The sequence below is a fragment of the Bactrocera tryoni genome, chromosome 3 (assembly GCF_016617805.1).
Source record: "Bactrocera tryoni isolate S06 chromosome 3, CSIRO_BtryS06_freeze2, whole genome shotgun sequence".
NCBI lineage: Eukaryota > Metazoa > Arthropoda > Insecta > Diptera > Tephritidae > Bactrocera > Bactrocera tryoni.
Window position 1 is genome coordinate 9,280,246 of NC_052501.1, and position 15,629 is coordinate 9,295,874.

The following is a 15,629-nucleotide window of genomic DNA, read 5'->3' on the forward strand; positions in this document are numbered from 1 at the left end:
GGCCCAGAGTGAACCGAAAGTCCCCTGAAATACTTTCTCGTAGCAAAGTCTATCTCAAAACCACTGTAGGTATTCTGAATAGTCCGATAGGCTTGCACGCGGTGCGATTAAATATTTTGTCGGTCGCTTTTTGCAAAAGCTGTATGGAGGAAATCGAGATGGAATCAATTAAGCATTTTCTCCGCCATTTTTCAGATTTTGTCGGACTAAGGTAGAAATATCGCGGTAGACACATTGGCGACAAACCAAGCGAAGTGGCTGCGATTGATAATTACGGCCTTAGCAAAGTAGTCGTATGCTCAAAACGTTTCGTTGATCTATGAAGAAAGGGTGATCTATTTTTAGAAGTTTTCGGGTATCACAAAGGAGCGACGTTAAAAGCTGTCCAAGTGAGATTCATCGCTACCTTTGGTGCGAGTGTCCTTACCTTACTACCTAACCTAATCTAAGACTTACAATTATATTATAAATTTGGTTATCTCCGATTAAGACTCCAGCGTGTCCTAAATCTGCTCGAACTAATATTCTCAGAAATGTTCCGACTATTCCTTCTAAGGCCCTGAAGATAAGTCGCAAAGCCATACCCGAACCAAAAAAAAAAATATAATATTCTTCGCCAAGAATTATTGGGTGCAAATTTCGTGCTTCAATTGTAGCAATTAACATCTACATAAATTTGAATGAATTGGGATTAATATTCAAGCAAAAAACGAAGAGAGTTGATGCCCCAACCACTACATGATAACAGTAAAGTGCCAAAAGAAATTGCTCACACAATAATAATACATTGTAACATAAGTGAAAATTAAATAAAACGGCGTTTACATTTGAATGATGGTTCCCCGTACTTTTATGGCCATATTTACAGCGCTTTAATGCTGACCTTGAGCGACATAAATCTCGTCAGCCACTGCCTTGGGCGTCAATAAAGCACACGCATGCATATTATTGCCTTCAAGCTCTTTGTTGCCCGCAGTAATCGACTTAATGTCGCCATGTGTTGGCCTTTTCACAGCCCGCCACCCTTCACTGACGACAATTGCCAGCTTCAAATTACACTCTAGTGTCTGCTGAACGCGTAGTTCCAGCGCCTCCATGTGGTCCTTGTATATATACGACACCCCACATAATAAACGCCTGTGCATATTTACAGAGTTATGTACATACATATGTACATATGTATGCTGTGTATGTATGTGATGTATGCATGTAACTATGTATGAAAGTATCTATGTGAGAAAGTCTCATAGAAAGTCTGCTGCGTCACAAAACAGCATACATAAGTACCTTTTGTATATTTATATACATACATACATATAAATGCGTCTTTGGCAATTTCATCGCTTCTCCTCTTCTATGGATTTCCACGGTAGTCGCCTTTAAATGGAAACTCCTACATAAGTCTTACTCACCAAAGTATTGCTTATGTCCACCGGCACACCGTACTTCTGCGTATACATAAAATGCTTGTAAATATGTAAATAGTTTCTGTGTACATATATGTAGCACATCGCCAGCTCGTCCGACACACTTAGTACTTTCAGCCAATGCCCTCGGTCTGTGTGCTCATTGTTGTCTTCGCCTCTCATTGTTGTATTTATTAATAACAGTAGTGGCGTGCGTATACAGTGTTGCCACTTGATTAAATTTTATTTGCAAAATGTATTTAACATATTAATCGAATTTTGTATTACCAAGTGAGGAAGCGCTAAGTGCGGGTATAACTGAATATTTTATCCAACTTGCAAGAATTAAAGGCGGACTTCTTAGTGATAAGAACAAGGATAAGGGCAAGTTTTCACCTGATTTTATTCATTCTAAGTACAAGTATACACCGTTATTAGCAAATCACGCTCTCTCAATTTTATTAAGATAACTCATATATTGACTGACATATGCGGAATAAAGTTCGAAAATCTATATATTAGATATATGGGGGCTAAGGGAAATATTGACCCGATTTAATTCATTTCTAATACACAGATATACTACTATCAGGACCTACCTCACAAATTGACCGATATTTTCGGTAAAAAGTCAATTGCAGGCACTGTTACCTGCATATTCGGTACTTGGGGTACAGTGTTGGTTCGATTTGAATAACTTTTGGTCAAATTGAACATTCAAAATTGACAAGACGTCTTCAGGAAATTTGGCATGAATTAGTTTCCAAACCAAGCATCTATCTACTATCTTCGAACAAATTGTTCAGATCAGATCACTATAGCATAGAAGGTAGCTGTCATGCAGAGCGATTGGGCCGAATGAAGTTCTTGTATGGAAACGTCATTATTTGTGAAAGGTACTATAGTTAACTTTTTTGCATGTTTTTTGATTTTGGAAAAAAAAAATGTGAGTTTTGGTAAACATCCATTGGCCACACGCCGCTTATAGAAATCTATAATTAAATGTGTGTTGAGTTGAGCAGTCTGTAGAGATGTTCAGATCCTCTGCTATTTCTCTTTTACTAACACAACAGATTTTCAGCAATTTTTCTTTCACTTTTTTATGCTACTCTAGATAAAACAAAACATTTTCATAATTTCAATAATTTTATAGAGGATTCTTTTAAGTGAATCACCAGACAAATAATAGTATCTATCAATATTTATGTTATAATACTCACTAATTTCAGTGGAATCTTAAGGTGTTATAGATCCAAATTATTCTTATATAAAATTTGTAGATATTTGAAAATTAATCGACCGATTATATGACGGCATATAATTTACACAACACACAACAATGGTTCGCTAGCTTCCGTTCTAGAAATTTCGATGTGAAAGATGCATCTCCCTCTGGTCCGACCTATCGTTGAAAAAGTCGATGAAATTTTGGAAAATATTGACCAGGACCATCACATAATCAGCCGTGACATCGCTATGGAACTTAACATTCATCATCAAACGGCTTTGAACCATTTAAAAAAGGCTGGCTACAAAAAGAAGCTCGCTGTTTGCGTACCCCATGAATTGTCTGTGAAAAATTTAATGGGCCGAATTAACATTCTTTGTTGAAACGAAATGAAATCGAACCATTTCTGAAGCGAATGGTAACAGGAGACGAAAAGTGGATCAAATACTATAATAATGTGTGGAAAAGATCATGGTCCAAGCGTGGTGAAGGTCAAGAAATGGTCGCAAAGCCAAGATTGACGCTTCGAAAGGTTACGCTGAGTGTTTGGTGGGATTGGAAAGGAATCATACACTATGAGCTGCTCCAGCCTGGTCGAACGATTGATTCAACATTTTACTGTCAAAAACTGATAAGATTGAAGCAAGCAATCGACAAAAACGGCTAGAACTGATCAATAGAAAGTGCTTCGTCTTCCATTAGGACAACGCTAAACCACACACATCTTTAATGACTCGGCAGAAACTGGGAGAGATTGGCTGGGAAGTTTTGATGCATCCACCATATAGCCCTGACCTTGCACCATCGGACTACCATTTGTTTCGGTCAATGCAGAACTGCCTTAATGGAGCAAAGTTAGCTTCAAGAGAAGCCTGTGAAAACTACTTGCCGCAGTTTTTCGCCGAGAAACCAGAAAAGTTTAACTCTGATGGAGTAATGTCTCTAGTGGAAATATGAAAAAAAGGTCGACGAAAGTGGTACATATTTGGTTCATTGAAGTTCATTATAAGTATAAAAAAATAAGTTGAAGTTTGATTAGAAATACGAAACGACTTTTTCGACTACCCAAGACTTATGGATATATTCATGGCATAGTGACTCAGGCACAAATCTACCGTCTAGTGAACATGAATAAAAGTTAGGCAATATTGAATGAGTGACGAACGATTTTTGGACTTTCACCGGGCATATTATTTTAAAAAGTATTTTTCCAATTGTGATGCTTATTGCTAAGCCATTGAGTTGCTTTTCAGCTTAAATAAAAGCCATTGAGTCAGCCTGTGCACTTTAGTTTTAACACAAAAACTTTAACGCTGGAGTTAATAGAAAATCACGGCAATCTTCAGATTTTCAAGAATTATCTATTCACTGATATGGTAATCACCCTAAACAAACTACAGATTAGCGAATAAAGCCTACGGTTAAAAACTGAAAACTCAGTAACATAATCAAGGGATTCGGCTACACTACAACCTCATGCATCTTATCTATACATCTGTGCATCATCCATTTATTAAAGTTTATCTGAGAGCAAGCAGCGTATTTGCAACATCGAAATTGTTTCACCATGTTGCGATGGAGAGGATGAGCACTACTTTTATGATAGTGTACGTATGTATGTATATATATGTGCGTGAATTTTTATTTCACGCCATGACATCATTAAAGCTCTAAATCAGACAACAATTGAGAGTATGATCAAAAACCGTAACAAAACAGATATATTTAAGATGAAATATATATGTATATACTATATCTAAATAAAGATATGTATATATTTATGTACATATGTATGTATGCCTACACCAGCATCACGAGCATGATTTCACTCTTAAAAAATTTCTTCCATCAATCAGCAATCAATTAGTGCATTAAAATTTTCTGCAAAATATTCAAATTGAAATATGGTGAAATTCCACGAATTGAACTTCACACTAGAATGTTCGGAAACTTCAATTAAGTAGTGATAAATTCCGATAATACCGCAGTTGAATTAATGTTTCTTAGAAAAAATTGTCAAAATTACTTTATGACAAGAAGAATCAATATTTTACTAGAGTCCACAAGATGTTTAATGAGAGAAATTAGCACGCGAGAATTCTTGAACTTAATATTTCTTGGATTTTGCTTGTTAAATCATCAAATACATACATATGTACATACTTATGTATCAAAGATGAATAAGAGAATTTCTAAGGCTAACTTTCATGACTGAGGTATATATTTTGTTTTAACACACTTTGTTAAGTTTCATCTATCCTATAACCTCTCGATGTTCTATGAGTTGAAACTATAAATAATAACATCTGAATTTGAGCCGGACTGAGAAAAACCAACATTTCAGGCCAATGCAAGCTTGCCAATGTTCAACCCGATTTTCCATAAACTTTTTGTAAGCCTCGGTTTCAGTGCCTTCAACATATGCCTTCATGAGTCTATTGAGCGCTACCTGAAGACGATTTTCAGTTATGAAAACATAAAAAAACTCGTTTCGTGTTTGGTCAAAAAGTCGTGTTAGAATATGACGGCGCATTATTGTGGGAAAAATTCATGATTTTTCCGCACACAACTCCGGTCGTTTACTATGAATTGCTAAACGTAGCCATCTCAAAGCGGCCAAGTAGTTTTGACTGTTTCTCTCTGTAGAACAAATTTATGGTGAACCACACCATGGCAATGACCTACATCTTTCGCTTCATTTCTAGCGCCCCTTACTAGATTGTTGGAGAGCTTCGACTTCATATTCTTATACGCACGTCTGCTCACCAGTAATAATGCGTTGGGTGAACGTAGGGTTCGCAGCTACGTTTTCAAGCATCTCTTTAGCGACCTCTACTCGACGTTGTTTTTGCAAAAGATTCGGGTCTTTTGGCACGAGTCTAGCATTGGCACTTTTCATAAAAAAAACATATGTTGAGTTGATTCAAAAGAGATGTTGAGATCTTCTGCCATCTCTACGACGCCAATTCGGCGATTTTCAAGCGCTGGTTCTTTAAGTTTTTTGTTGTTAGATCGTCATAAACCGAGCTGGATAGACGACATGCATGATACCAGTATTTGATGACTTCACGACCTTCACTTAATGCCGTGTGACACTTCTATACTTGAGTTCGTGATAAAATAGACTTCCGAAAACTTTTCTGCAATATCTTTAAATATTTCGCATTCGTGATTTCATTGGAAACACGGAATTTCAAGCAAGTTCGTTTTTAAAGTTTTTCCCATCGTAAAAATTGTAAGACAAACTTTTGACTAATTAAAATACATATGCAGGTCTAGACATATCCTTGTTTTTCTTCTTTATTGGCGTAGGTACCCATTACTTGGTTATAGCCGAGTTAACAAAAGCTGGATTGTTCGCTTACATCCGGGCAACATAACCTATTTAGCGCAGCTGCTGTCTTTTGATTCGCTCAAATGTCAATGACGTCGAATATCTCGTACAGCTCATCGTTCCATCGACTGCGCAAATGAACATAAACATTTCTCTCGAACACTCCTAAGGCCGGTGAATGATGAGAGAACTTGTAGAGTTTGGTCTTTGTTCGCCGGGAGAGGACTTTGCTTTTCAATTACCTACTCAGCCCAAGTTGCACCTGTTGCCAAGAGTGATTTTGTGTTGGATTTCAAGGTTTATATTGTTGTTGGTGTTGATTTGGTCTATCGATTTTGTTTTTGGCTTGTTCAGGTTAAATTTGATCAAATGATAAAATCGGGTTCTGACTGCAGTAAAGAAAGCTTATTATTTTGTTGGTTCTGTGCGATTTGGAAAAATAAATTATAGGCCAAGCGAAATCTTCAATAATGAAAAAGGGTTTTTAATGGTAGGTTTTCCTCTGCTGACAATGTCGAATTCCGAATGGATTTCATGGATGGATGGATGCAGATTTTTTATTGAATATTCTTATTATTATATATTATTATTTTTTATTAATACCGTTAGTTTTTATATACTTGATAGACACGTTTATCCTCAACACTTTTTAAAACTATTTTTCTTTGTTTACTTTTAGCTGCTTGCCTTGGTGCTAATCGCGTTCGGCATTTATGTGCTCTCCTCCTACAGAGTTAATGAAGTCGGTTCTTTGGCCGCCTATGCCTACATTTGTTTAGGTGTCGCCACAATACTTGTATCTTTGCTGGGATTCGTTGGTGCGGCCAGGGAAAGCGTTTGCTGTACAATTACAGTATGTACGCCGGAATGCCTAAATGTATTTATCACCTCATCCATTTTATTTTTTCATTTAACAAATGTCATTCATTCATTTTCACCTACGCCTATGGTATCTATATATGTATGTTTGCATTTATTAATTTCATCATATTTGCAGTTTATCACTTTTCTTTTGATTTTGTTGATCTGCCAAATCGCAATCACTTTACTTTTGGTGAAAGGTGAACAAACAGTAGCATCACATCTCTCGAATAATTTGGATGTGGCTTGGGAAGAAGAACTGAACAGCCCTGGAGCGATGTCTCTGTATGAGACTTGGGTAAGTGGGGTACTTGGGTAACGATTTTACTAAATGCATAGTACGGGGGAATATATGTATGTACATACATTCATATCCAAAACAATGAAAACCCATATCATTATAATAAGGTCGAGTGTAATCGGCCGTAATATGCATTACTTTTTTCCATATACCTTCTACATACGAATAGTTTTTGGTTGAAATTAGCATCATACTTTTATCGAGGGTGATTTGTATATAGCCAGGGGGCATATTCATATTAATGGCGAAAAATACTTTGTTATTAGGACATTGCGTTTATTCTTGAGACTTGCGAAGTAGAGGCTTCAACTCATCCTCAAGTTTTGGTTGAGCTTCCTCGAAAAGTAGATGAAAAATCCATCACTAATGAGGAAATTAAGATTCATGGGTTCCTCAAAAGGTGAGGCCCTTAGTAGGAAACCGTATTTATAGTATATATACAATATATAGTGATCTCCAGGCAAATAATTCAGACTATTTAGACTAAAATAGAGCAAATTTATTATAAAATATGTTAATTTGGGGGGTTTTGGAGTAAATGGGATGCATACGTATAGGAAATACTGAAAGAGATTACAAAGAATCTTCTTAAATAAAAACCCCGCTCCCAAGCTTTAATACCAAAGTTAAGTCAATAAAATTAACCCAAATAGCAGTAATTGACACATTTGGGGGATATTTACCTTTACTATCTGATCAAATTTGACCAGGACTGTACTGACTGTATCGACTCAACACATTTCGGTTAAGGTTTCGTACCAAAAAACCTGAATCTTTTTGAAAAACGAAGTCGAGTAGAGGTCGCAAAATGTAGGTAGCTAAAGACCCTACTTTCTTCAAACGCATTGTTACTGGTGACCAGCACAGAGTTTATAAATATGATGTCGAAACTGTGCAAGAAACTAGCGAATGACGTTCCAAAAATGAGTCGTAACCGAAAAAAAAACAAAATTCGTTGAAGACACTAAAGACCACGCCAGCCGAGGCTTATAATAAAAAATTGGTTTAACTCTTGGCATGCATGTATTGGCTAAGGAGACTTTTTTGAAGGCGATAACAACGATATGTATTATAATATATAAACATTGTCAGTCCGGTTCAAATTTGATCAAGTGGTAAAATCACTTCCACCTTCACTTTCGTTTGTTTACTACACATTGATATCAAGAAGGCAATAATAAAGATTTTTATTATAATATATAAACATTGTCAGTCCGGTTAAAATTTGATCAGGTGGTATATTCACTTCCACCTGCACTTTCCTTTGTTTACTACACATTGATTTCAAGAGAATTGCGTCTAAATATAAAATACATATTCTGTGTACGCGCCAAGTGTGCAATCTACGATTTATTGATATGGAATTCCCGATAAGGCTGATCGATGGTGCACTACCCAAAAATATTTCCACACTTATGCAATATATCTATATTTTTAATATACTAAAACATTTTCGTTTTGTTTTTTTTTTTTGTATTTCGACAGCTCGGTTGTTGCGGTCGGGCCAGCCCACACGATTATATAGTCAATGATCGCATGCCGCCAATGACGTGCTTCAAGAATGGCGATAATACGAAGAGTGAAAATCTGATCGGCACCGGCTGTCGCATAATGTTTGAGAACTACTGGCTGAGCTTGTTGCGTGCCTTCAATATAATCGCTTGTGTGATGATTGGCTTGGAGGTGGGTTCTTACATACAAACACACACACATAAATATATGTGTACTAATGTGGTTTTGGCCGTCTATTCAGAATAATAAAATTTAATTTTTTTTATGTGTTTGCAGTTATTGGTTAGCGTGATCTCGTGCTGCCTGTGCACTAGCATACGCAATGATCACCGGCGCTCCTATTATTAACCTGATGAAGCGCCCAGTGTTGCCCAGCGTTACTGTTTATACGTAGATGCTTGTTACTCTTCTATTATTATACAATAATATGGGAATAATTTTGAAATCGATGTCAGCTAAGTTGGTAATCTTTATTTTACCGACTCTTTTCGAAAATCTTTGCAGCCAAAAAGTAAAAAATTATATACATATAGTATATGCTAACGAATTTTTTGTACAGCACACAAAAATAATATACGAACAATAGTTTATAAGCCTAATTATTTCTATAATTTATTTATATAAGTTGCTTACTATTTAAGCAGTTGAATGAAAACTTTTTTCTTCTTGTATATTTCGCTCTAACTAACTGTGAATATGAATTTGGCAATTCGTTATTTATATTAAAAATCATATTAAAATTACACAACAAATCGCTATGAAGTGCATAAAGCGAAAAACAAATGTTGCAGCAGCTAAAATTTATTACATAATATTGGGTAGTCGAAAAAGTCTTTTCGTATTTTGCCAATGTCGTTGAAGTCGCATATTTGTCGAAAACAAATTATACCGCTATAAAAGTGAAATTAATTTTTACCTAAAAAGTCAAATGAATGTTAACTCAAAAACATGCTTTGAGCGTAAAAATAATTATGAAAATATTTTTATGTTTAAGCGCACTCATACATACATACATATGTAAGTACATACATATATGAAACAAAATTGTTGCTAATTTATTTTACTTTTACGAATTATCGCATAAATCCTTCGCTTGTGTGTTTAACACACACCTTTATGTATAAATAAATTGTACAAATGTGTGAAATAGTTTTCTTATTGGCTTTTTGTAAGCAGAATTTGCAAATCTGCTTGAAATTAATAGAATCTGGCATGTTCGGAACGCGCAGCAAACAACACGTTTAGGCGCACGGTGGTACCAGCTTGACTAAAATAGGAAAAATATGATTTCGAATGCAAGAACAAATAATAAATAATTTTACATATGACGCCAATAACGCAAAATTTATTTCAGATAAATTTAATAAAAATTATGCAAGAAAAATTTAATAAAGTATGAAAGAAAATTCAAAAATTGGCACTCATTTCATGCAAAAAGTACTTCGAGAGAGATGAAAAAATTTCTGTCATAGTGAGTATTTAATTTTCAGTATTTTCAGATTTTATAAAATTTATTTAAAAAATTAAAAAAAAAATTTTTTTTAAATACAATTTTTTTAATTTTTTTAGTTCGAAATAATTTTTAAATTTTTTTTAACATTTTTTATTTCGAAAATTTTTTTTATTTCTTTTTTACATTTTTAGATGGAAATAATTTTTTAAATTTTTTTTTTTAATTTTTTAAATCGAAATAATTCTAGAATTTTTTATACATATTTTTGAGTTTTTTATTCGTATATTTGGAATTGGCATTTTTAATATTTTCGTACAATAATTTTTTTGTATAGTATGAGTAAGCTTCTTGATGGTGTGACGGGAGTTTATGGCACAAATTTAATTTTAAATTTTAATTAATTATAAATTTTAATTAATATATATTAATTAATGTTAAATTAATGTTAGAGGCCGCTTCTTACTAATTTTGGGCTGCTTAAACCGAAAATGATAGTGAAAATTTTCTAACACGTTGTATGTTTTGTGTTCTGGCCAGGAGGTCTACGGGTGAAATCATTTACCAAAATGACAAAAATCGCTGTACATGATGGAAACTTTTTGAACTTAAATTCGCACTCAGGACACCTCAAATACCCCACAGACCTCTTAGCACATCAGTTGCAAATTCTTCAGATTTGTTGAGTAGTGTTATCAATGTGCAGCTATGCTTAATTTAGTATGTCCTAAAAATACTCTTTCTTGTGTTGTGCTTAGTAATGTAAAAAATATTTTAATAATATTTTGAACTTCCCAGTTGAATTTTGAAATACTTAAATATTTTTATTTTTTATTACTGAATTTTATTGTCCTATTTTTTTTAATTTTTAATTATTTATAAGATTTTGGCGTACAAAAAATTTTAATTTTTTTTTATTTTTACTAAAATACTTCGACGTTTTTTATATTTAAGTGTGACAGCCTAAAACAAGCAATTTTTAAGAGTTAAAAAAAACTGCATCAATTGTTTAAAAATTTCAAAAAAAAAAAAAATTAACAATAAATTAAAAAAAATTTAAGGTGATGTTCATACATATTTTAAGAATACATAGTAATTTTTTTAAAGAAAAAATTAAGTATTTTTCGAGTAACACGCGATGTATGAAAGCGCTGGAGAAGGCCATTAACTACACAACGACTTAAAAATCAGAAATAGGCAAAATGGCGACGTTTAAAACAATTGAATTTTATTGGTTATGGGTCTGCCAAAATTAAATTTTTATCAGATCGATAATGAAAATTACTACGAAACATTTCGTGGTCATCGTGTGACCGCAGATCACATGTTGCCTCCCTGCAATCACTCATGCAAATTTTTTAAAAATGTAGTTTTGAGAAAAACCAATTAAAGATAAACTGATGGAGCTGAGTCAGTTAAGGCGTTAAACTTTAGAATGTTGTAACTCAAAAATAATATTTTCAAAATTTTAGAATACTATTTTTAAAGTTTTTTTTTTTTAATTTCACACAAGGTGCGTAGCTCAATATGAGAAATGGAAACCTTGAAAACTAATTTAGCACGAAAAATATTTTTTTTCCATTTTCTTCAGAACGTAAGTGCTCAGTACCCCAAATGTAGTAAAGTAAATTAAGATGTACATTTCTTATTATATGTAATTTTAGCCAAATTTTAAAGTTTGCGTAACCACTGTGCGACTGAGTGAAAACCAATGAATATCGATATAATCGATAGATGCTATGCAATGTATATGTTATTTGTATGTGTTTGAGGTTATGGAAGTAAAGATTATACAAAAAAAAGTTTAGTTTAAATTTTTTTAAATTCCATAACCTCAAACAAACAACAAATAAAATTTACATTGCATATCATGCAAGCATTTAAAAAATATGTTTGGAAAATTTTTACTACTGTGTGCTTTATTTTATTCATTCGAAAAATATCGGTTCATATATGACTATAAGCGTACTACATATACATACAAAGTTAACACGTACGCAAACGCATTTAGTGCCTCTGAAGTGCCTCAGCTGGGTACAATATTTCCTTATCGTCACTGACGTAAACTTGGAAATTGTTAAAAAGTATGCAAAACGCTTTATAGGAGGTGTCTCATGTTGCTAAATATAAATACGAATAAATATGCTGGCGTTCAGAAATAATAGAAAATATATTGTAAAAGCACAAACTGTTGTGATTATGTAATGAGTAATATTATATAAGATATATTTATATATGTCTGCTAAAATGTTTATATGAATGTGTTTGTATCTATATATATATAACTCAACGATTTGCTAAAACCTTTTATGAAAACTACCAATGCATTTAATTGTAACGAAAAAAAATAAATTATTAAGAAAAAAACTAAATATATTGTGAGAATTTTTTTTGAAACAAATTGAAAAATTACTCAAATATTATAAATAAAAAAAAGAAAAAAATAATTTTGAGGTTATAAATTTTATTGAAGTAAAAAGGATTAAAAATTATTAAATACAAACTTTTATAAACAATTTTTACCAATTTCTTTTAACGAAGATATATTTAAAATAAAGATAAATATAAAAATATTATATTACAACAAAAAAAATTAAAAATAAGCTGAATTGTTGAACATTTACTGCTTCAATATAATAACAGGTCAATTGACCATAGTCCGGCCTACACATTTCCACAAGCCGATTCATGAAGTTTTGCCATCGTTTTCACTGACTTGTGAAACGGTACCTTATCTTGGAGAAATGGCTCTCCCTTTTTCCTCGAGTGCAGTTTTTAGTTTTCAAAAGCTATATAATATTCATTAGTGGTCCTTCTTTTCGCAAAGTAGTCAATAAAAATTATTCCATGCGCATCCCAAAAACAGACGTCATAACCTTGACAGCCGACAGTTGCGTTTTTCCACGCTTTTCGGATGACTCTCAATTAGACTAAAGAGTGAAATAATGCAGCCATGTTTCAGCCATTGTCACAAATCGACGAGAAAACTTTGGTTTATTACTCTTGAACATCTCCAAACACTGCTCCGGATCATCAATTCCTCGTTCTTTTTGGTCAAAAGTGAGCTCGCGTGGCACTCACTTTGCACAGAGCTTTATCATACCCGAATATTCCTGAATGTTATGAAATAAATATATTTTGAGTGTCTGCTATCGTGAACAACTTCACTTAATGGTCTTCCAAATTTATTTTTTGGGCTTTTTTGATGTTTGCGTCGGTAAAAACCTCTTTTCAACGTCTTCGGTGCTCGTCTCATCTCGTCTAAAGTTAGCATTACAATCCTTGTTGGTTGATTTTTCTAGGGCAGTGTCCGGAAACTCGTCATCAAGCCAAAGTTTTGCTTCAACTGTATTTTTTCCCTTTCAAATAGTAATGTATTATCAATACGCGAAATTCGTTTTTGTCGATTTGTTTCAGAATAGCGAAAGTTGTTTCATTTAAACTGATATAATTCACAAAAGCATATTGCGACAGCTATCAAATTTTTATGCCGCCTTTTGAAGGTTAGGGCTAACTAAAACTCATATGGATTTGATACTCGTAACACCATCTAAGTGCCAGGCCGATGACTTTTCAATTGACCTTAACCAATAATCACTGTCAAAACAAAACTAAAATAAAAATAGAAAAGAAAAATTGAAAAAGTAAATTAATTTTAATTATTTTAGCTGCAACTCACAATTAACAAACGAACTTTGAATGCCAAATATTGTTTCAAACAAAATCGCCAATGCTTGCAACTAATTAAACGATGCTAAACATATAATTATATAGAACATTGTGTGTAAAATTATGGCATTGCGTTGCAGTTTAAAGAAGTTAGTTAATCGTTGGTAAAAGTCGGAGGCAATCTCATGATATGTTCTGAGAGTCCACAAAAAAGATCTGTTGTTTGACTAGTGAGTATAACCGGAGTTGGACATTTTACCACATATAATCTACTTATATATAATAAAGTAAAGTACCAAAAGAGTTATAAACTTCATATGCTGTTGTAAAAATCTTTAATGAATAGATGTGCCTTGAAACTACGACATGACATTAATCCGCACTGCATTAAAGTGTGAAGAGACCATTGGAAATATATAAATATATATGAATTATATGAATATATTGGACAGGAATAATGACAAAACTATGACACAAATCCACTCGTTTTATAAAACATTCTGCATTATATTACAAATACTGGAAGTAATACCTTTTCGTTCTGCTCTCTAGTATTGGCGTTTGGAGGCCTAACTGCTTCCCTTTCGAACCTGAAAAAAAGTGTAAACATAGTTGTTTCCACTCAAAGAGACCTTTATAAAACATACTTATATTGTAAGTGTTGAGCAGAGAAATGAAGAAACGAACACACAATTGATTTTCTGTTTAAAGCAGAGAAGCTCTCCAGTCTAGAAGACACTGGAATGAATATGTTCAAATGAGTATTTTTTGACGACGAGCCTTGAATGCAAAAAAATTGAATTGAAGAAATCTGCAAGGTTTACTCAGATTTCGTTTTTTATAGTTTAACTGTTAAGATTATGGTACTCAAAGCTCCTAAATCAAGCAGTCATAAAAGAATAAAAGCTTGATTACTCATTTTGTAACAACAACTCCATTTTATACAACAACAACAATAGTGATTAGTATATATATATATGTGCATATTGCTTATCGACATTAAATTTAGAATATTACTGTGAATTTGCCAAACTGTATTATTATATGCATTTGTATTTATGAGCTTTCGACAGACTTTCGAAATTATAATTCGCACAAAATTGAAATTAAGTTTTATAAAATAATCGAATTGTTGCCGAATTGTTGACAGAATAGAAAAGCTACACAAATACAACTTTACATATACTATATACTCAAATAAATACAACAAATAAACAATATTAATACAAAACGCTTGCTTTTATGCTCTTAATGCGATGATAAGCTGAAAGGTAAATGACTTCTGTGTTACACTAACCTCAATTTATCATCAATTGGTGTGAATTTCCCACTTAATATCTTATAAGAAAAAATATTATCATCAATAAGATCAAAATTGCGCGCTTCAACTGATCTGGAGACTTTGTTCGAAATCAGATCACTGAACCAATTGTTGTAGGTTTTCATTATTTCGTAAAAAAGAAAAAAAAATGCATTTTTTTGGTTTGAGGAGATATTTTATTCAATTAAAAAAATGTAAATTTGCGGAGTTTTAATGCACTTAATTAATTTGGGGGTTACAGTCGTAGGGCTATACCCAGTGTGCGCGGCGAGGACGTCCTCCCCTTGCGTTCTAACTTTGCGTCCTTACGCACCGTAGAAACGTGAGCAACCCTTGTGTAAGATTTGGTAGCCAAACCGTGTGGAGCTACTAAAACGTGGAGATTCAGCGGAGCCATTCCGACATATTTGGGTAAAAGTTCGCTGAAGTCTAATTGCAGCGACGGGTGTTGGTGTTAAAAAAAGCGGCTTTCGGTATACATATGTATGTACATATGTGTGTATAAAACTTTATACAACTTGCCGAGCGAGGTTGTGCGGTGTGTTTG

At 33.4% G+C, this 15,629-nt stretch overlaps 1 protein-coding gene across 5 annotated transcripts in view; it reads left to right on the forward strand.

The window, feature by feature from the left end:
* LOC120772088 (23 kDa integral membrane protein) overlaps positions 1-10,160 on the forward strand; it is a 30,821-nt gene extending 20,661 nt beyond the window's left edge. For all 5 annotated transcript variants that reach the window (XM_040100487.1, XM_040100490.1, XM_040100491.1 and 2 more), the window contains 4 exons: positions 6,648-6,821; positions 6,966-7,127; positions 8,616-8,813; positions 8,919-10,160. In XM_040100487.1, coding sequence (XP_039956421.1) covers positions 6,648-6,821; positions 6,966-7,127; positions 8,616-8,813; positions 8,919-8,990 — 606 coding nt within the window. In that variant the 3' untranslated portion in view covers positions 8,991-10,160. The remainder of the gene's footprint in view (positions 1-6,647; positions 6,822-6,965; positions 7,128-8,615; positions 8,814-8,918) is intronic.
* Positions 10,161-15,629: the final 5,469 nt, after the last annotated feature.